The sequence below is a fragment of the Chiroxiphia lanceolata genome, chromosome 6 (assembly GCF_009829145.1).
Source record: "Chiroxiphia lanceolata isolate bChiLan1 chromosome 6, bChiLan1.pri, whole genome shotgun sequence".
NCBI classification, from domain to species: Eukaryota; Metazoa; Chordata; class Aves; order Passeriformes; family Pipridae; genus Chiroxiphia; species Chiroxiphia lanceolata.
Window position 1 is genome coordinate 6167364 of NC_045642.1, and position 23713 is coordinate 6191076.

At 39.9% G+C, this 23713-nt stretch overlaps 1 protein-coding gene across 1 annotated transcript; it reads right to left on the reverse strand.

Annotated features, from left to right (window-relative positions):
- Positions 1-338: 338 nt before the first annotated feature.
- Positions 339-12752, reverse strand: LIN7C (lin-7 homolog C, crumbs cell polarity complex component). The gene is made up of 5 exons (XM_032691206.1): positions 12681-12752; positions 7644-7762; positions 6889-6960; positions 6365-6574; positions 339-3880 (listed from the first exon to the last, which is right to left on the reverse strand). The coding sequence occupies exons 1-5, from the start codon at positions 12715-12717 to the stop codon at positions 3725-3727; spliced, it is 594 nt and encodes a 197-aa protein (XP_032547097.1). The 5' UTR covers positions 12718-12752; the 3' UTR covers positions 339-3724.
- Positions 12753-23713: the final 10961 nt, after the last annotated feature.

Genomic DNA, 23713 nt, shown 5'->3' on the forward strand with positions numbered 1-23713 from the left:
ACTTGAGATACTTGCTTCAAACAATTAAAAGATAATATCTGATTGAGAATAACGAGTTTATGTAGCTGAGACTAAGGAGGTCTCAAAAAAAGCAGGAAGTCCAAGTTACTAGACATACTTTAGAGCATTCTGATTTTCTCCAGCAAATCAGAAAACATGGGGGTAGGAAATGGAAGATCCATAAACAGTCAGGAGAATAAACTACCACAGATTTAAAGTTTCTCTTTGGACACCCACACCCATGCAGGGTGCTCATGTTATGCCCTGGAGGTTACAGCAGTCTGAAACCCGCACTCAGAATGGAAAGTTGGAAGAAAAACACACAGTCACAACACGTGTGAGATTTAACTTTTATTCTTCTGTTGATAGAACCAAAGATCCCTCACAGCAGCAACAGATGCAGAAGTTACTTGCAGAAATGATACCTCTTCTTAATCTGTTTGCACACCCAAGTATGCCAAGTGTGTAGGGACTGCATATTAACACAGCACAGGCACTGCTCAGTAGTAACAGAGATCAAGTTTCTTGGCGTATTTTAATCCACCCTTTCCTTATTACTAAAGGGTTTTCATAGTATTAAAAGATGACAACTAGTTGTCTGTTATTCATTTTTTCGTTATTGCAATTTAAAAAACATTTTATCAAATTCTACATGCACTATTTATATGCCCAGATACACCTCCCCACATTTTGTAGTAGTTGACAAACTGTATCCAAATGCTATACATTTGGATTCAATTCACAATTCAGAATGAAAATGCTACTGCATTTAACAGCTCTAGCTGCACTAGAGTAAGTATTTCATTAGAGTAACAAAACACACCTCTTTGTTCAGTAACACAAGGGATACAGGTTGTAAAATGCACATTTCTATCTTGTATCCATACCTTTCTATATTATATATATATTTATATATGGCTCTAAAACAAACCTCTACTAATTTACAATTAAATTAAAACACATCCACAATTGATCTAACTAATGATTTTGGTCGCAATACTTTAAACATCAGTTGTTCCATAAAAATATACAATTCAACATCATGGTTGTATCAGTAACATGAGGCCTTTGGAAAGAGGCCTATGACACATAACAAACCATGCAATTCAGTGCTCAACGTCATCTAGCTGATAAATATTTATACTGAATTTTCAAATTACCAGTATCTTCGAAATTTCTTTTTGCAGGCTTACCATGCTTACAAACATGCAGAAGGCAATCACATTTCTCACTTGCCTGTAGCAATCACATTTTTTTTTTTTATTTTCGAATAGTTCACCTGACAAAGCACAAGCTTCATGCTGCCATTTTCAGATCACTAGCTTTTTCCTTTTTCCTTTTACATACTGCCCCATGTGAAATCAGACTAGGGATTAGCCACACAGCAAGAACTGCACTTTTCAGTTTAAGCCTCTAAAAATCAAATTACTAACAGGAAGCACTCAGAGCTGCCATACAAGTGAACAGACAACCAGCAGACAATGAAGTTAATCCTAGATATATACCAAAAGGTGAAGCTCGAAAAAACCCCAAACCAAAACAAATCCAAACCTAAACTACACAAGTACAGCATCAAACCTGGTAGATTCCAAAAGGTGGATCTCTGTCCAGAAATTTTCTCCAAGAGGGCACACAAAACCCATGCCACCACCAAGCATGCATGAGATAAGACATCAATTGCGTACAGACGGAGATGTCCTTACTTAGCAGTGGTGACGTAGTACTTCTGTAGCACAAACAAGAATCCTCCAAGTCAGAAGCAGTCAGTAATAAAACCCCAGACAAGTTCACATGTCACAGTAACCTGGCATTTAAGACTCGGAACATTTTACTCTTATAAATATAACAATCAGCAATTTAGGTACTAACTACTGCAGGACCAACACATTCAGCGTGTAGATAAGACTACAATAGAAGATACGAAAAAGATAAGAGAGGTATGACAATTAAGATGAATAATTCTTTTAAACAGCAGAAAGTCAGGGAAACATCTGGAATTCTTTTGCACTGCATTAATATACCTTCTGTTTCTCAATATAAAAATACATCTAGAGAGTCAATCCAGAACTGCATACAACAGTCATATTTTTCCCCTTAACGGCTTTAAAATTAGTACAAAATAATATAAGTTACAGGAATGATTGTTGCAAATTTGTAAATGTTGGCTATTACAAAATCATTATATGAGAACACCAACTGTAAATTATTTACAGGAGAGGTAATACTATTTCCAGAATAATGAATTAGTGTAAAAACAATGTATTCACCAAAACATTACAAAATCTGGTATCATTATCAGCTACACAGTAGATTGTGATTAGGTTTTATAGTCGATATACAACATATTCTTAAGAAAAGTGCCAAAATACTGCTACATAAGAATTTTTTTTTTTCCAAAAGTCATTCAGCAAAAACCCCTGCAGATTCTATGTTAAGTAATGCCAAAAGAGAACAGGAAAAAAGGGATGCCGATTGTACCAGTATGTCTTATTAAATGCCTTTGAAAAATCTGTAAATTCGTTTTCTTGCTTAAAGGTCTGACACGAGACTTATTAAAAAAAAATAAAAATCAGTAGAAATATCACCGTATATGTTTTTTCAGGGTATTTTAGGCCATTTTAAAAGCACACATTCCTCTTAAACTGTGAAACACGTGGAGACTGAAAACATTCTGAAACTGCTGAGGGTTTGTGATCAGTGGCACAGTGTCCTGCCAGATGCCAGTCACTACTGATGCCCCTCAGGGCCCGTACTGGGGTCCAAACTGTTGTCTGTTCTCATTAACAACCCGGGTGACGGGACAGATCACGCTCTCAGCGAGCCATTCAAAGGGACCTCAGCAGGCTGGAGAAAGGGGCAAACAAGAACCCCATAAAGTTCAGCAAAGTGCAAAGTCCTACACCCAGCATGGGGGAAATGACCCCACACACCAGCACAGACTGGGGGACTGACCAGCTGCAAAGCAGCCTTGCAGAGCAGCAGTAAGCCGTGAGCCACCAAGTGCCCTTGCAGCAAAGCAGCCTGGCAGTCTCCTGGTCTGCACTGGGAAAAGCAGTGCCAGCAGGCTGAGGGAGGGGGACTCTCCCTCTCTGCTCAGTCTTGGTGAGACACAAGTGCTGGGTCCAGTTTTGGGCTACCCAGTTCAATACAGAAAGGGGTGTACAAGAGCGAGTTCCGTGAAGGGCCACAAAGGTGATTAAGTGATTGGAGCATCTTACAGACAAGGAGAAGTGGAGAGAACTGGGATTGTCTCACCTGGAGAAGAGAAGGCTCAGGGGTGATCTTACCAACCTGTGTAAATGCCTGAAAGGGAGGAGTAAATAAAGAGCCAAACTCTTCTCAGTAGAATCCAGTGACTGGACAAGAGGCAATGGGCACAAGTGGAAATACTGGAAGCTCTATTTAAACTAAAAATGGACTTTCATGGTGTAAGGGAGAGCAAAGCACTAGAACAGGCTGCCCAGAGATCTTCTGGAGTCTCCATCCTTAGAGATGCTTGAAAACCCAGCATGTCACAGTGCTGAGCAACCTGCTCTAGCTGGCCCTCCTCTGAGCTGAGGGCGTGGTGGACTGGATCTCCAGGAGTCCCTCCAACCTCAGTCGTTCCGTGATTCTATGAAAAGGACGGGGTTTTTTGTAGCCCAGGCATTGGATCAACCGAGTCACAAAGAAACTATAATATGTAAAAGGAATATATTTTCTCTTTAAGTTATTGCATACAATGTTAGTTTTGCTGCCTGCGTTTTGCCGATCTCATTTTTTCAAATCTTGACTCCATTTCTTCCAGGACTTTCGGCGTGTATCGTACAACTAATTTAACCTTTCCTTGGGCTGCCTTCAGCAGTTCTACAGCCTTTTCATGGTGTTCACCTTCAACACTCTGTAAAGCATAAACCATTAAGTATAGTTATTAGTAAAGACACACTCTGAAAACGTTTTTTTTTTTCTTTTTTGTACAACTTCTTTATAAAGAAATTATTTATAATTATTTACATGTATTCTAGTTTCAAGACTGCACAAGGACCACGTCACACACGTTCAGGATTTATGCTTCAGCAAACCAACGAGATGATGATAAATATACTCACTAGCATTAACAAAACAGCACAAAAATTTTGGTTAGGTTTGTGCTGAAGAATTAAATTCTTCAAGGATAACGCTAGTCAATTATGAAATTACACTCAAAAATCAACAGCTTCAGGAGAATGCTTACTTAAAATTCAATATTGTTTTTCTTCTTTTGGCATGCATTTTTAAATTCAGTAGCCACCCTCCATTTGCTTAGTAAGCTGCCACAGACAACTGCAAGATGATGCTGCCTTCTTGATGTTACCCTGCGTTATGACAAGACAGAACACCGGGTGCCTGCAGTGGGGCAGCCAACCTGCAGTGTGGTGCTTATCCCAGCGTGCCACAGGTCTCTCAGTAAATTCAAGATATTCAAGTTAATTTCCTCTAAACCGATTAAGAACAGCCTAACCCAACTCAGGAAGAACAGAATAAAAATACTTTCCTGAAACAACTCTCAGAATTATATTAGATTAATCTAACTAAAATTTTTAAGCAGCGGTTCGCAAAAACTGCATCCAAACATGCATTCCTGGACAGCACACATTTTATCAGTAAAGCTTATTTCTCCCAAACCTGTTAAACACAATGACAGGACTACCCCAAGCCTACCTCCCACTGGTGCTACTAGAAGCTAGAAGGCAGGTGATGTACCTGTTGATTGGAGGGTTTCCCCGTTACTATAAAGTTACTCACAGAAAGAAAGACAAAAGTTAAGAAAACCACCAAGTTATTTCTCTTCTATCAGACTTAGACAACACATACATTTGAATGTTTTCACTTCTCTTATTCAAGTGGATGTGTAGGCTGTTGTGTTTAAAACCAGTAATAAAAGGATGGCAAAGTTCTGTGTTTAATTATATCAAAACACCTAAAATTCTGCAGTACACTCAAGACCTGCCACCTGAAAAAAATAAAACTTGTCTACAGAGACATTCCCTGCAGTCTTGGCAGTGGCATCTTCTTTATTATTTTTATCAAAGTAGAAATTACAATCACAAGAAAATGTCTGTCCATGTATTATAACGACAGGATTCCATCTGTAAAATCAGATGATAGTGATTCTTCTGAGACTATCTTGGCATTCTCAACAGTAATTTATGCACACACTGTATTCTTACAATGCCCATGTACACACTTATACATCTGCATGCACACAAACACAGTCACTGTTAGCTGTGCCAACTGTCTGATGATCAGCTGTGGGTGGAGTGGTGGTTCTGTTGCCTTTAAGAGGGTCTGTGGGTGAGGAAGGACCCATCTGAAGACAGTTTTGCACCAGCCCCTCCAAATATGTTTCCAAATAACAGGAAGGTTAAGCCAAGGACAGCTGCACCACTACAGCTGTGATTTCTCTTATGCCTCTTGAAAAGGCCAGCTGGACTCCCAGGTAACAGTCAGGAGCCAAGTATGCTGGGGATCTGTGCTAGCCAGGAGTTCCCAGAGAAAAGATGCCTAGTAAGTCACTATTCCTTTCATGTGTCAAACACCCCCAGGAGTTAGTATGACCCTCAGTCTTAAAATAAAATTTGGTTCACAGATGTAATGATGAGAACATTAATTTTAGGCCAGCATAGAGCCTCTCTGTAAACAAAAGCAAGCGTTTGAGAGATATTTCCTGGCATTTGACTGAAAGCTGCCTCAAGGCAAAGTCTGTCCATAATCTCCTCTTTCCAGCCTCCCTGTTTCGCTTTTTGTAACTCTTCAGAAAAGGACACACATAAAAAAATCCTATATTCCTTAAAATTCAGTAAAAAGCCTGCTTTTGAAGCTCAGTACACTTAAGTGGAAGGAAAAAAAATACCACACAACTTAAGGTAACATCACCTTGTAGTTCCACCTCATTACAGCTTTCGTCATGCAGTAGCATTTTTATTGGGAAAAATAACAATCTGGTCGGTCTAATGCAACACAGCATAATTTACTACTTACCTTAGAAGGTGCAGAAAACTATATTAATAAAAATCTGCATTATGGAAACTTGGATGAAAGAGGAAGCCCTAATGGCAGTTTGTATTTCACTAAATACTTCCAACTACTTTTATACAACCCTTCAGATTCTGAAGTGCTGAAGTACATCCTACAGTTCCTAGTTGAGATACATAACCAAAGCATCAGCCTAAAACTCTCAATGCACACCACTCTACAGAAACCTAAGCAAGTTGTTTTTGTGAGGACAAAAAGAAACTATTCTGCCGAAGTCAAGAGACAATGAGCTTGTGCCATGTGTATTCTCTGTGTGCCCTCAAGTGGAAACAAGGAGTTACTGCTACGTAAAGAGAAAAGCAGCTCCTACCACTCCGTTCACAGAAAGCAGCTGGTCTCCACGTTTCAGGCCTCCGTGTCTGTCAGCTATACCTCCAGGGATAATTCGAGAAATATAGATTGGAGAATTTTGTTCTTTGCCTCCCATGATGTTGAATCCAAGACCTTCTTCGGTTTTGGGCAGCTCAACCACTCTGGGATGGGAATGACCTTCACTTGCAGCAAAAGCAGCTACCGTGGCCTGTGAGACACAAACAGTCCCTTTAGCTAGACACAGTGAGCAGGCTGAAAATGTATTTTATCTCAAAGTACTTAAGTGTTAAGACAAATGAGATTAATTCTCTACATACTAACACTAGCATGAAAACCTCAGAACTCTAAGAATAAGCTTAAAATAGAAGAAATTTAAAAATAACAAATCTTGTTATACCCTTTTAATAACCCGTTAAGCTTATCCATTTTATCAGACATCTAGATAATATCCTTCAGAATTTTATATAATCTTCTTCTCTTTCTAAAGTAATGAATTTTATGCAAGTTATATTTGGCTTTTACCTTTGCTGTTGCATTAGCTCTAACTTCTGGGCTACTGCTGATATCCACAGTTTCATATACGTGTTCATACACCTTTAGAGACAAAACAGTTTCAGTGGCAAATAACTGAATAACTTCAGGAACAGACAGAACCAAAAACACAGAGAAAATGAGAACACTAATTGCAAGGAGTCCTTGCACTGAAGGCTAACCCACATCCTCACATCTGCCTGCCAACCACTTGGACTTGCCAAGCAAGAAACACTATGTCCTTCATAGGATGAAAACACACAACTGTGTCTACAAACAGATTTTTTAAAATCATTCCAGGTGTTATCATCACCAACAGCAAGGCATATTCCAACACCTAAAAATCTCCAAAAAGGAGATTTTTGGAGAGTACCTGGAATGAAGACGAGGTGGCCCCAGGCTCCTCCTAAAGGTGATGTGGATTTGGCTTAAAAGTAAAATAGGCAATTGGTACCTTGTCTATTCTGACATTCCAACAGGATAACAGCCTGCTAGCTGCCACTAAGGACAGACTTTCAAAATAACCTTTAGGAAGTGATTTGCTCCTGAAGCATTATTTTGTACACCTATGCCGTCCCAAATTATTTTCTTTTGAACTTATTTAAAAATAAATCTTGTTCTATTAAGCTCTGTAAATCAAATTCAGCTTTTACAAAGTACAAAATCAGCTTACTGCTCTGAGCACAAAAAGAATAAAGGAAATCATACTGGTCTTAAACTGAAGATAACTGCTTATGTTAACTTACCTCTCTTACAGCATTGCAGAATTCACTTTGAAGGACCCTTTGCAATGCCTGTAGCTTTTGTGGTGGCACTTCTCCACTTCTCTGCAATTTTTCCAGCAATTCAATTGCTCTGCAGATGTCTTGGGGGAAAAAAAAAAGGCAACAGTAAAGAGGAATGCCTGAGGAAATTCAAGGTATGTTTGTTGTTTTTTTTTAATTAAGTTAATGCAGCAGTCTGTCTGTGTGCACTTGTATACATTTTAAAACCACACATTAGTTTCATTGCCCGTAAAACCATGTATTTACAAAATGCTACAAAAAACACTGTACTTTCAGACTGTTTATAAGTCAACCACAGCAACCCATATTTGGAGTTGTCACTGCCACATGCATATTACAAAGAAAATCCAATTTTCCCTCAAAGTTTGAATTGGACTGAAATATTTCACTGATACATGCATATGATATATTGGTAGTGTTTTTCATCTACTCCACCGACAGCATTTTGTTAACACCAGCTACAATATTGTCAAATATTCTGTCTAACATTCCTTTTGCATTCAAAAATTAGTTGAACTCAGTACTTTCCCTACTAGAGGGCTAAGAACTATCTGGCCTATTCTTTTTCCCCCTGAAGCGCTTATAAAAACAACAAAACTCCTTTTGATATCCTCAGTTGAGAGACAATATCTCCCTAGTCTAGAATCCTGAAGCCCAAACCTCTTTGTTTCAGTTCCTTGAAAATTTGTTCCTAAGAGTTCATGTTGTCCATATTCTCATAAACGCTGCTTTGTGAAACTGAACTCCATGAAGGATTTCATTCCAGACCAGTACGACTCAAGACAGGCATCAAATGCAATGTGACATTCTCTTGGCAGCTCTACAATAGTTGAATACATTCACATCCCTCACTTGTATTTCCAAAGTGCTACATTAGTGAGGATTCTGAAACACACAAGTTCTCGAACAGAAGTAGAACAGTCTCTCAGAAAAGCAGACGGAAAGGATTACCTTCATTGTCACAAAGGTCAAGAAGCAGTGAATAATCTACTACATAAATAATGCACAGATTATTTTAGAAAAGGATGAAGTCTGGGACACAGCTAGTCCCAAATGCATTACTTTCTTCTTTTCTGTAATTAACCTTTAGGTACTCATTTTTCAGGTGAATGCATGTCTACTCAGTGGCATCACATCAGCACAGAAGACGTGCAATAGCCACGAACTTCTCCCAAAAAACAAGCGTAAAAAGAGAGAACTTACATAACATGATGAAAAGGCAGTGGGGTGCATGTTCTGAAATCAGGGTGAAGTACACTGGCAAGACATAGCCCACAGTGATGTTCTGCCCACTTACATGAATTATCAGCCACACCTTGCAGACTACTACACCGAGATCCGGCGTTGCAGTCGATTCAACAAGGTACAATTTAACCTCCCAGACTGGTCATCCATGGAATGGAAACTTTTTCCCTTCATGGAAAAACACTCAAGTATCATCACCACAGCCACAAGACCCAAATTATTTCAGATGGCAGTTCAGGTTGCTACGTGCCATGAGAACTTGGTGTTTTCTGGCAAGTGTTTTCAAGCTTTACAAGCACCAGTTATCTAAAGCCAAGCAATACCAAAAGCTAAATTGCTAATCCCATGTTCTACAGAGAACATGCATATTTCACACAGACATGCATCTTTGCAATTTATACAATTACAAAATGAAAATAAATGCTTCTAAAGCTTTTAATTTCCTAACACGTATTTTGTACTTCATTTTAAATCCAAAATAGTTGGTGAAATTAAAGACATTCTAGATGATGAAAAATAACTAACAAACATTCTTAGTAATCCTTGTGTTCGGCAACAGCAGTAGAAATTATCTTAATTTCATGAAGTCTCCCACTGAACAGCTTGAGGTAGAATGATCAAATGGCAATAGCAGCACTTCCATCTCACAACACTCCATATATTCATGCAGAAAGTCTAGCAAGTACATAAATTACAACACATCTATCATTTCAATACATGCAGATGTTTGCAGACAAATGATTATTTCACGCACATAAAGAGTACAGCTCTACACAGACATTCCTGAGCCTCTGGTCCATGACCCACGTTAAGCTGCCAGGTGTGTGAACTCGTTTTCAGTTTGTTTAGGATACTGCAAGAGATTTTAAACATTTAATGACACAGCATATTATACCCTAAGGTAAAACTGGTTTGTTTTGGGAACACAGCCGCATCTTTCAAAAAGCGCAGACTAAGAACACAGAATCAGCTTTTCAAAAAGTGATTAGGATACAGTGGATTCCTTTTAAATGAAAATAAAGCAGCAGACACACTTTAACAAAAAAGGGCCTTTTAGATCAAAGGGCCAAACTGTTGCTATAAAGTAAAAACTCAGAGCAGTAAAACAAAGCATGAAAGTTGGATCCTCAGCACTCAGTAAATGTTTTATCACACCACACTTCTTGCTCAGGTAGACACAGACAATGGATCCCATCAGCAGGACACTTTGTTCCCAACTTTGTTTTGCTTTACCTTGCTGAGAGGATCCCATCGTATCAGCCTGAAAGTGCAACTGAGCATAACTTTCTTCTGCTGAACTGCATGAGGCACTGCTAGTCAAAAGCTAGGGGTTCAATCCATCCCAACAATACCACTTTGGGAAAGAACTAGTTTGGCTGGGAACAAGTGGCAAAACACACAGTTTGCAAGAAAAGATTGTTGACTGCTGTGCTGATGTAATTTGCTTCCTCCTGAATTACTGCTCTGGATATGACCAGCTGAAAGGTGTCTTCCTCACAATATTAACACTACAGCTTAGCCAACTGCTCAGCACCAGAGACCAAAATGAACAGAAGTGTTTGGATTTCAACAAGAATCAATGTAAAAATAACTCCAGAGGTAGGAAAATAAAATAAAATAAAAATAATCAAACTATAAAATGGAATCCATACATAACTAAAAAAATCAATCTTCTCTTAACCTTTTCATCCTTTTTATACCAGTTGCCTGTTCTTCACAAATAATTTTTTGTGATCATGGCATATTAAATCGGAATCCTGAAAAAAATACACATTTAAACTAAAAGAATGTGGGGAAAAAAAGCCAGCAAGAAGTCACCCCTCCAAGCATATGTGTGAACAAAACACTGAAAGAGGAAAAATGCAGCATCCTCACAGATACTCCTGATTAACCACCTCCACTGCTTATGTTCAAATAGTCTGGATTCCTAAGCTGTATGCAGAGTTACCACATGTCACCACCAAACCATAAGGATAACTTTGAAATGTTAACTGTTGTTTCATTCCTACCCTCTGGTGAATTTGGGTGGCGGTGTTTGCAACACAGCTTGGAGGAGAAAACAGACAGAAGAAGTTTCACTTGCCCTGGTAAGCATATGGTAACAATTTTAAATCAGCTCATTTTCTACACTACTCTCTCTTCTCTTATGCTCTTTGCCAACGACAACAGTGATGTTCACTCTCAAGCTGATGATGACTCATCATCAGGTTATCTGCAGTCAAACCACACAACTAACAGGGTTACTTACTTCTGTAAATAAAGCTCTTGCTTTTGTACGTCCATTATAAGGTTCTCCCTTTTTCTTCTTTTCTTATAAAAGACCAATATGCCAGAAGACCAAATAGCTCCTTTGTTCCACTGATCCCTAAGTAACTCTGCAGATCTGTTTGTTTTCATGGACAGAGCATAGTGGCAGGGTAATGAGGTGAAGAAGGATGGGGCCTGAGGTTTAACTCCGCAGACCTTTCAAGATCAACTAATCCACTGCCAAAGCAGCTGCCCTAATTAACAAGCTTTGGAGTAGAGAGGGTAGATGAGCTGCACAGTGGGAAGCAAAGACCTTACATAAGTCACTATTTACAGACCAACTCTAACACACTACAAGTAGTTCACTTGTGGAATGGGAAGCAGGGTCAGCAAAAACAGGAAAACTGAGCTCTCTGGTCACACGATAGTACCAAACAAAACAAAGTGGGTATGGATTGCATGTTACATGCCTACAAAAAAGCATCTACCACCACGAGCAAAGGTGGTGGTCGCAGTAGGAGTGGCAGTGGGAAAACAGTCACTCCATTCAATCACCTACACTCCATCTACTTATTTTCCTTTGTAAAACCATGATTTCTAATTATCAGCAATACTTCCCCATTTAAATTCCATTTTTCAATCCCTATCTGTCCTAAATACACACCAGTAAATCCATCATGTATATCGTTATAGAACCATGTGTTCACTGAGCTATTGTGGACTGAAGAATCACACTGAGGGTAATTTATCATCGTTTCTTAAAAGCCCTGGGTTAACATCACAAACACACTACAGAAAAATACCCACCCAGGTTTTATATTTTATCTATTTCGCTCATAATTCCAGTTACACACCGCATGCATTAACAATACAAATCATCATTGTATCCCGGAAAAACGGGACGGAAACATAAACGTGAGAGCGCAGTGGAGTTGAGCAGAATCGCGAACAAGTGCAGAGGGGCCCCTGCACGTGTCAGTTGTCTTCCATCAAAACAAAGTAAACTAGTAAAAAAAAAGTAAACCAGCACACAGCCAACACCTTGAACTTAGAGCTAATAATTCTGCTGCGCGCAGGATGAAGTTTTCCCACGAGAGAAACAGAAACAAAGAGACGCCAGGTTGAGTAAGAGCTGGCCCAGGCGCCGGCACCAGCGAAGGGCTCAGCACATTCAGCTGCAGAAGGCCCGGGGCGAGTGCCACCCCTGGGAACCCAGCCGCGACCTGAAACGCGAGGAAAAACCCTCCGGGGGCTGCAGAAAGCCAAGCTGGCCCCGAAGAGGCCAGTCCCAGCGGCACGCTGAAGGAGCCAGGAGGGAAGGGAAGCGTGTCCAAATCAGCGAGGAGAGGAGAGGAGGGGAGAGAGGAGCGCCTCGGCTCCTGCGCGGGGGGAGCTCGGCCATCGCCGCCGCTCCCGCCGCGGGCCGGCCCAGGGGCCCAGGGACAAACCGTCCGGAGCCGGGCCGGGCAGGGCAGGGGCTGGGACAAGGGCAGGGACAGGGCTCACCTCGCTCCAGCCGCACCGGCTCCCCCAGCGCCGCCATGGCCCCCGCCCGCCCGGCCCCGCCGGAAGTGACGTAGCCCGGCCGGAAGGGCGGGGCGGGGCCCCCACCCAGGGGGCTCGGGGCTTCTCTGCGCTTTGCGGGGCCGCAGAACAGCCGTGTTTTCAGTAGGAAAGTGCCCTCTCCCTGTTTCCCCACCCCCCACCATCCCTGAAGGTGACTGAGGACACGCTAAAAGCGCCGCACGGCGAGGGCATATCTTTCTGTGCGCCTAGTGTCCCCTGGAGATGGAGTATATATGTGTTATGTATTCATATCTACAGAAAAAGAAAATATATTTACATATATACATACACATACGCACACACATACTATCTTTATGTATTATATATGCACCTACATATGGGCTGTTGTCTACCTCGACTTCAGCAAGGCTTTGGACGCAGTTTCCCGTAACATCCTCAAAGGTCAGCTCAGGGTGAATTTTGATTTTAGATGAATGGACAGTGAGGTGGATCGAGAACTGGCTCAATGGCAGAGCTCAGAGGGTGGTGATCAGTGGAGTAGAATCCAGCTGGAGGCCTGCAGTCAGTGGTGTTCCCCAGGGATCAATCCTGGGTCCAGCCTTGTTCAGCTTGTTCATCAAGGACCTGGATGAAGGGACAGAATGCACCCTGAGCAAGTTTGCTGATGATACAAAACTGGGGGGAGTGGCTGATACACCTGAAGGTTGTGCTCCCTTTTGGGGGGGACCTCGATAGGCTGGAGAGTTGGGCAGAGAAAACCCTGATGAGGTTCGACCAAGGCAAGTGTGGGGTCGTGCACTTGGGGAGGAATAACTCCAAGTACCAGCAGAGGTTGGGGCTGAGCCAGTTGAGAGCAGCTCTGCTGAGAAGGCCCTGGGATGTTGGTGGGTGACAAGCTGACTGTGAGCTGGTAGTGTGCCCTGTGGCCAGGAGGGCCGATGGTATCCAGGGGTGCATTGGGAAGAGTGTGGCCAGCTAGAGAGGATCCAGCAGAGGCTACAAAGATGATGAGGGGTCTGGAGCATCTCTGCTGTGAGGAGAGACTGTGGGACCTGGGCCTGAAGGGATCTCATCAACACATACAAGTATCACAAAGGCAGTTGTCAAGAGGATGCTGCCAAACTCTTTTCAGTGGTGCCCGGAGACAGGACAAGGAGAAACAGCCATGAACTAAAACACCAAGTTCCACCTCAACATAAGGAAGAACTTCTTTCCTTTGAGGGTAGCAGAGCACTGGAAGAAGCTGCCCAGGGAGTTCATGGAGTCTCCCTCTCTGGAGACTTTCAAAACCCACTTGGGCAAGTTCCTGTGTCACCTTCTCTAGGTGACTCTGCCTTGGCAGGGGCTTGGACAGAATAATTTCTGGAGGTCCCTTCCAACCCTAACTATTCTGTGATCCTGTGATTATTATACTATATATTCTGTGTTATATAAGATCTTATTATATAATGTATATAAGATATATATATAATGTATATAATGTATATATATATATGTATATGTATATAATGTATATATAATGTATATATAAGATCTTATTATATAATATATACTAACATACAGCTAAATATATAAAAATACACAATAAAATAATAAAATAATAGTATAAATAAATATATATACCAAATTGTGTATCTGTATTTATCTATAATAGATACACACACACACACACACATATATATATATATATACATATGTTAATGTTGTTCTTCCTGTGTGAAATGTGAGATGTGCTTTACATTTCTTGTTTGGCACCAGTTTCATCTCTTTGTGGGGCTAATGTATCGACTGTATTAAATCACTGTAATTACAAGTATGACATACTGTGTGAGTTTCTTCTGTAAAAGTGTAGGAGACTACTTCAGAACATGTATTTATATGCTCTTAATTTATTCAGAGGATATAACTCTTTATGTTTGGCTTTGATTTTGTCTGCATTTTCTATTTTTTCCTTTGAAAGAGAATAGTTCTCAACAGGTCTCAAAGCGTCCGCTAATGTGACAGTGATGTACTCGCTCCCTTCTGTGATTTATTTTAATATCAGCTCCCCTCAGTTTGAAGGATGCTGCATGTGCATTTCAGTGAAAAGGTCAGACAAATGGAATTTTCAGGTGAATATAATTAAATCCTCACAGACTAGTTTTCGGCGAGAAAAAGTGGTTTAGCAGCCGGAACTGTAGAATGCTTCTGGAATAAAATCCAGATGTTTCTATCACAGTGGTGCAGCAACTACCATTCTGTTAGAAGTGATTGAAATTTTAAATAGCCTTCTCAGACTTTGGACAGATGAGCCTATGGAGAAAAATGAGTGTTCAGCAATATTTCATAAATCTTACAACTTTTCCAAAAGACATGGGATAAGAATACATGTTTAAACATATCTTTAAAGTACCATTATTCTGACTTCAGTAAAGACTAAAGGCTCAGAAGTTAAAGCAGCTGCTTTAAATTTCCTGTAGACCCAGTGAACTGAACAATGACATTACAAGAATAAGAAAATCTGAAAAAAGAATAAGAAAATCTGAAAAGGAAATTTTATGTAGTGCTTCCACTGTCTACTTCGTATCACTGTCCAGCCTAAACCATATTGCTCCAGGAATTTGTGCTCATTTATACCTGAAGAAAAAAACAAACAAACAAACAAAACAAAACCAAAAAAACCAAAACACAACAAAGTTTGGGTTCCTAACTTGTAATCTGTGAAGAATGTTGATGATATAATAGTTAGCAACAGACAGGCTTCAAATTCCAGTTGAAGAAGTGGAATGCCAGTGCAGGACCAGAATGGAGGAAAGGAAAATAGGGCTACAGGTTACAGAGAAAAAGCTTGCTCTTTCTTTTCTGAGGTAACATTTAAGCACACTGCTACATTTTTGCAGGACTGCCTGATTTTTACAGTGGTCTCTGAAGTTACAAAGCCAGGCATTGCTATGGCAGAAATATTTTAGTGTGGCTTTTGTCTTCAAATAAGAAAATGTATTTAAATTAAGGAAATAGCCACTGTGTAAAATCACAAGTCTATCTTAACCCACTAGAAGAGAACTTTTGAGTCTATAGAATGCTATATTTTTTTCAAGAAAAATTCAAACCACAGATGGATGCTGACAGATTAAGTATTAACATGACAAACTGTTTGTACCATTCTAGTCAGGAAATCCCTATCCTGGTAAGTGTTTGGAGGAAAAACAGGTCCCTGAAGTGATTCCCAAAGAGTGGGGGGTGCTCCTCTTGAATTAGGAGGTAAATAGATTTGTATTTGCACACTAGTGGCTGAGAAGCATGAAAGAGCTGAGCATTAAGCTTCAGTTGTTTTATTTTGCTATCTCTCATGAAATTATTAATTTAGAGCCATTTGTCTGTGTCACTCAAGCTTGTGACATTTTTACCAGAGGTGAAAATTAGCCTAGGTGTTACCAGCTGCATTTTAATGCCACATGAAATATTGGTGCTGTGTGCTATAGGATACATCAGTAGGACTTCTGGCTGACACTCTAGAGTCATTGTTGGAGGATTATCAATAACCAAGGGATATAGCCTATGTCGTCAGTGGAAAATAGTCACATTCCCAGCCTAAGAGAAAATGGAAATCAGTCTCTAGTGTAAATTAATTTAAAATGAAAGCATAGTTTGTTTTAGATGAGAGGTCTTATTATTTAAGAAGTTAATCTGTAACTGTAAAAAGATGAACTTTCCTTATAGGTTAATTAGTAAGGTCTTAATATTTTTTATGACAGTGTCTTACCAGGCAGCCAAAAATGGGGCCCTTTAATTCTAGGTATCAGACACAGGAGAAAGCAAACATGGCAGGATAGAGCCTATTATTAGCTATAGGCAAAATGCAGGCAGGGGAATGGTTTGAGAAACTTTGTTCTCTTTCCTTCAGGCTCCTGCCTGGGTGCAAGATTTGGGCTCAGGCTTCTCATGAGAAAGCAACACAAGCAGTTTACAGCTACACAAGCAGTCCATTCTTGTGAACCTCTCTCACGTGGACATAGTAATAATAATAATTATATGAATAATAAGAAGGAGAAGAATATCAGAAGAGTAAGAAAATCACATGGGTTGTAGCTAGCTTTGTCTCCATATAATCCTACCAGTGTGTAAACTTTTATCTTAGTTCTGTTGGAAGATAAGAACTTCCCCTCTGTATGGACCTATCCATGTGTATAGGTGTGTATTCTTGTATTAATAGGACTAGTCCACAGTGGTCTTATAAATAGGTAGTATTTTCCTTCACATCCAGCTGACATGAATGTAGTTACAAAGAGACTGTTAGATTCTTTAGATGCTATAGAAGACATTGGAACACAGTTTTCTGAAACTTCATCATTCCAGTGACAACTTTAGTAGTGTAACAGTGCTAATCAATTCATTATTTTAATGCATAGATAGGACAAATCACACACCTGCAGCATTTATTTATGTATGTGTTTTCACATGCATATGGTCAAGAATGATCTTGAAGTGCTTTCAGGGTTTTTAGGCAAATATCAAGTCGAAAATGAATTTTACTTATATTACTGCTTAAATAATTCCTTTACTGAAAGGATTTTTATTTAAATAATTACCTAGCTAATAGCTGTAGAAGGTACATATGTGTCCAGTTACCTTTAAGGAGGAAATGGCAATCTTCTAACACAGTACACCAATGTGAAGAAAAAAAAATTGACCAGTAATGGGTATCAGAATATACACTTACAAAAATTGCAGAGAAATTTTTGCTGTCCATAAAGAACAGCGTCTACCTGGGAAACCTGAAAGGCTGAATTAACCATGATAGGACTTTTATTTATGATTCAGGGCAGAGAAGACAGTGCCAGTTCTATTTTTAGGTTATTAAGACATCTCTTTGCCTCAGAACCACGATGCTGGTAGAATTTTATTGCTTTAATACGACTGAATTTAATTTCTTTAAATCTTTGACAGTTGCACTAGTATTTTCAGTTTCAGCAACACTTTGATTCGTTGACCTAGTCCAGGGTGAGTTTCCTGGTCTGCCACACACTGTGATTGATTGCTACTGTCCCTGTCAAAGTTCGGGTGTTTGTGTCTGTTGATGAACTTGGTACCTTTTTGGTCATGCACATACTGGTGATGTTTTCTGTCTTCATATAACAGAAGATGTCTTTGCTCTGTTACATGTGACAGAGTTGGATGAAATCTTACGTTGTATGCCTTCATCAGACAATACAAAATTTGCTATTTCACATCTTTTGAGAATAGCTATCCTGAGCAGATGAACTGTTATGATCAGCAAGGGTCGTGGTACAGAATAAGCATCTGTTCTGTTCAGCACCTTGTGAGCGTTTGTATTGATATTTAATTTCACTTTTTGGCCTTTTGGCCTTTTCCCCCTGCTTTGTGGTGATTTCTCTGCTGTCTGAGGCTGTATTTGAGAATCCAGTGTTCCTTGGCTAGTCCTTCTGCAATGAACCATTTCTCTGGTTGAGAAATGAGCTTTAGATGAGCTGTCTCAGAAGAAAGCTCATTGGATCAGAAAATTTTCTAGAAAACACTGGTTTGACTCCTAAGATCTGAAGTTGTTCTGTTTAAGCTCTACCTGAATCATTAAATGTATGCCATTGACCTAAGCAGGACTTGGACTAAACCAGAGAAGATCATCCAAGTTCAGTAAAGTGGTTCTTGCACTCCTCTGGTACAAATGAGAAAATTTCAATCCAATTAAGTTATATATTCAGGACTTAGGACTGTGCAGCAGATGGACTTGGCTGTATGATAGGCTACACATTTCTGGCTTTGTAAAGAGACTTTTTTCTTTTCCTCCAGTGTTTTTGGCCAAAAATGATTTATATACACTGTGGCTCAAAGGTCTGGTTGTAACAAAACGGATACAAACTGCTAATGTAACATTAAAGTGAAATTACTGTCAAACTGTTTATGCTTTCAAAAACACGTCCACCATCTAAGGCTCACCCAACAGATCCTCCATCTCCACATAACAGGGTCCTCTCTTCCAGAAAGGAGCGTGAGTTCCAAAGGCACTGCCCGTGTTTTTAGCAGTATCGCTGAAGTTTCGTGAGCCGTGGAAGTGCTCTGCTGCACGTTGCTGCCCATTTAAAGCTCAGGGAAAACAAAGTCTATGTGTAAAATTTCCTTTTAAAGTATTTGAATAAAAAAAAAAATTAACATTATCCTTCTGTGGACTTACCTAGGGCCAGATCACTTGCTGATGCTGATGCTGTCTCTAAGTCTATGGCTCACTGGTGCCTTATCGCTTCAGTGCCAATTTAGGCAAGGTTTGGTTCCTGCAGTACCTGGCATTTTGCTGCTAACTGCAGTAGCAGGAGGGCTGGACCACTCTGTACAGGTAACAAGAATGTACCTCTGTGTATACGGTGCAGAATATGCCATTAATGTATTTCCTCCGCATCAACAAGGATGTTCAGAGCTTACTTTCTATATATTGGAGAATATAAAGTGACTGTTTATCAAAATGGAGTATTTAGCTAAACTTTCTTCTCCCTAGTAAAGCTTCCAAGCTGAAAGTGCTCGAGATAGGTTAATTTTGTTTTGTTAAAATGGCTCATAATCTCTATAAAGCCAGTGAGTTTGACTAATACTAAACAGACTACATTAAGGGTATCTAACTGGTGTCTAACAACCTCTTTCCATATCATTTTATCACATTACTCTGGTTTTTAATCTTGCAAATATTCTGAGGAGAAATTATATACATAGAATAACCTCATATTCTTTAATGCTTGCAGGCCTGGACCCCAGGTTACATTCTGATTTATGTTAAAGTTGTTTCTGAGTGTAAAAGGCTGCTAATTATTACAGATGCAGCATTTAGGATTATATTTTGAAGGGAGAAATACGTCTTTGTTTTCTGATTTTTTTTTCCTGTTTCCTTCTGATCTGTTTTGTAGTTACACATATGGGGAGCACAATGCACATGGGAAAATAGTTGGTATGTTGGTGATAAAAGTGTTTTCTGTGCTCAAAGAATGAGGGACTGCAACTAATTTGACTTTTTTTGGTTTTGCTAAAAAATGGAGGAAGCAATTTGATTTGTAACATGATTTGTCAATCTATACTTTGGTGATCAGTATAAGATGAGATTTGAAACATATTAATTTGTTTGCATTTGCACATTTGAGAAACATAAGGTTTTAGGGTTTTTTCAAGTTGTGCTTCCTGGTTGTTTTACATTTCAGTCAAAGGAGTGAATTTAAATTTGTGTAGAAAGGCGGTAAAAGTACAAGCAACTGCTACTTATTTTCAATCTATGACAAAGTGAATTTCTGTGGCAGCTTGTAAATTCATGAAATTCAGAACTTCAGCTAATACTAAAAAACAAGTAAATGGTGGAAGAACCTAAGTCCAGCTGCAAGACAGCGAGATTTGGCAACTCAGGCACTTCTAAAACATTTTAATATAAGTTTATGTGTCTTTGAACATAAATACTTTAATCTGAACAAAATGCATAACTGTTTACAGACTGGGATTGTGTTCCTAGGTCTTATTAATTCTGTGGTTTCAGTGACGGACACAGCATAGATTTTAGACTTGCAATTCAGTGAAAGCATGAGAAGGTTTCAGATTTGGATTCTAATACCAGAATTTGAGATGCAAGTGCCTGTAACAGGGAGGAAAATAGATTCCTCCAACCTTTGTTAAAAAAAGAAAAAAAAAAAAAAAAAGAATTCTAATTTCTCTTGCTCCTGCCAAACATATGAAAGCCAGTGATTTGTAACAGATGGGAATAAAGGCTGCTCAGATGATTAGGTGAAGGGACTAGCTTACAAGGAAAGGGGAGAAGAGCATCCTGAAGAATATATGCTGGGGATTGAAGGGGGGCAACAGACGTAGATGACAACAAATAAATAAAGGTCAGCCGGTAGTAAAGTTAGGAATTATCAACAGCTGCCTGCCATTAATGATATCTGATTCTGAAGAAGCTTTGCAGCCAAAACAGGCAAAACCCCCCAGACATGCCTTTGGAAGGAAGATCAGTTTATTTCTGAAAGGGCTGATGACATGGACCTGAAATAGGAAGAGACTGGATTTCCTGCTCCAGGTGCTTGACCACTGTGCCTTTTTAAGGCTGCTGAGTTTTGCATCGTTTTTTGCCCCTCTTTATCCCCCGCATGAAGCACAGTAGAACAGCTGGGCTCTCCAAAGCTGCAGTCCCAATGTCACTGTCACTAGCAAGTGACAGTCCTTCCCCTGCCTTATCAGCAGAGCAGAAGGCATCAGCGGTGACAAATCACATGCTTTGCTTCCTTCATCTTTACCACAATTCTGGGAAACCAAATTCAACCTGGTACCAAATTCTATCAGGTAGATCCTCAGGACTGGCATCTGCATTTTTTCTCTACTTTTTATGATTTCAGAGGCTCTTGTGCTGCCGTGACAACATTCAGTCCCAGTGTCCCCAAGCAAGTTTCCATCACTTCCTTCAAGAAGCTGTTGTAGCAGCTTTCCAACAGCTTTCCTACCTCCATCTGCAAGCAGTTGGGGTTTGCTGCCTCAAAAAGTATGGCAGAGCAGGAATGGGAACATCCATCATGGCAGGGACATCTGCAAGAGAATGGACACAAAATCATTCAGTCTTGCCCTTTTCATCAAATAGGAAAGAATTTACACTCTGCTTGTTGTACATTTACCTAATCCTATCTATAACACTGTACAGAGCACAATGTAACCATCAATGGCAAATTATATTTGCCATATTAAATGGTTTTACAATTCATGTTTCTCCATGTAATCTCATCAGTAGAAGCCAATATGATATAAATATCCCCCTTTTTTTCTAAAGCAGTCTTTCATCTCTCTTCTTTTTAAGGTGATCTTGAAATATAAGAGTTGAAACTAATATTTTTTACTCTTCAGAAAGGCCTGTGTGGATTTATCTTTCAAACTTGCCATATTGTCTGGTTTTGGCTCACACAGGTAGAAAACAAACTTTATGAAAATATCTATAAAGGCTTTGTATATTGAGTAAACTCACTTAAAAGTCAGGAAGCAATTAATAGCAAAATACTTCCATTTAAAAAACACAAAGGAATATAAAAATGAGAAGAAATCAGGAGATGAAGTTCATCTGGAACCCTGAATGGATTTGAGACCTAAAGACATCCCTAAGATTGTGTTACCAAATGCACAAAGAGAAACTCCAAAGAGAGATAGGCTTTATCCCCTCTACTCAAGTGCTGCAAGTTTTTATGATGACAAATCTGCGGCCCCATATTAAAATAAAACACAAAACCCGAAGTAAAATAAAATAAAAAATAAAATACAGCACAACACAACCATGTCTCTACTCTGCAGGGAGGACTATAAGTAGCTTTCATCTCTTTCCTGTGCTCCTGGTGATTTATGGTGGTTCACAAGGAGTACAGCCAGCTCCCGTCCTCTGGGGTGCAAACACACTGCCTCTTCTCCACACCCTGCCATATCTGTTTAGCAAGAAATGAAGAAGGATTTTGCACTTACAGTTTCTCAGAATATCTTCTTTTTTGCCCCCAAGACTCTTTGCTCTCTGGATTCTGTGGCAACTAAGGACTCTCTTCTGTTTCTAGCATCTGTAACATTATGCTATTCCAAAACCACAGGTAGCAATTAGCTAAAACTGGCTATTTCTGACTGCAGGAGTAAAAAGTCAGGATCTGGTGATGCATATTTATGTAGTGAAATAAACTCTGAAATAATTCTGTCTGCTGTAGTGTTGGATTTATGCAACAGCTTCATAGGAAGTTCTCTGAGCACAAGTTAATTACCACATACCTTTAGCATTTAATGTTTTGTGATGAAGACACCTAAGGCCACCCTCTGTTCGTGCCTGAATCTGATAGTATTTCAGAAGAGAATATAAAAAAATAAAATATGTAGCTGAAGGTGTACTAAAGACTGTGATTAAATCCTTGAGCTGAAATTTAGCAATTATTCATTGAAAGTATCCATTATCAAGTTTAGAAATTAGCAATTAGCAAGTGTCCATTATCAAGTTTAGAAAATACAGATAAAGATTTCCACACTGGTGGACACGAGGGTGATATCAATTTTACTAAATAAAAGACATATATCTTTATTTAAGAAAGTCCAATAAAAATTCTTTTAAAAATCAGGGTTTGTTGTAACAAGCAGCTGCATTTCTAGCTCTGCTTTAAGATAGTTTTCTAGTCTTTTCCTTTTACCTTCCCTAGGTGAGTAACAAGACCCAGCTGAGATACATTTAGCCACACTGGCTTTCAGGACCTCTCCCTTCTTACCTCCCTGCCCTGTGCCAGAGCGTGGCTGTGGTGACAGATGTCTGTGCCTGCGTGTCAGGAGAGGGCTCCCACTTGCCTCCAAGTGGTTCCTTGACGTGGCATCCCCAAAGAGTCTGTAATCCTTGTTTGCATTGTTCTGCATTGCTTAATATCCAGTGACTCAGCACCATTCCCTGCCACCCTCTGGCATATTTTCCCAATTATTTTATACACTGTGAAGCTGCCACTAATTCGATTTCTCGGGTGATAAATGTTCTCCAGCACATTATGTGGGATCTTATCAGAGAACTCTCACAGCCCCAGGAAAAGTTTAGCTGTCATCTCAGTAAAGGCTCGGTTTTGGGGAAAGATGCTTGCAAAGTGTTTATGGGAGCAATCATACAGGGTCTGGGAACCCAAGATAATTGCAGGGAAAGCACTAAGGGATAGTTACTGGGTGAGTAATGAGCAGATGCCCAAGGAGAGGCACTAAACAAGCTATGGAGCAGCACTGGAACAGCCCTGAAGCCACTCCAGGAACAGAGAGATGAGGCAGCTGCTGGTGTATTCCTGCTCCACGGGATGAAGAGACCCACCTGATCCACCTTCAGCACCGTGCCTCGCTAGCCCTGCACTTCCATGCTGCTTCTCAGAGCCTGAGGATGGTTTGAATAGTCCTTAACATGAAGCAGGCATCCTTCTTGCCCTGGCAAAGGGAGAGCTGTGCTGATTTATGGCCCTGCAGGACACGTCCGTAGCAATCCTGGGCTTAAAATAAGCGGATTGAGTTGCTTAAAA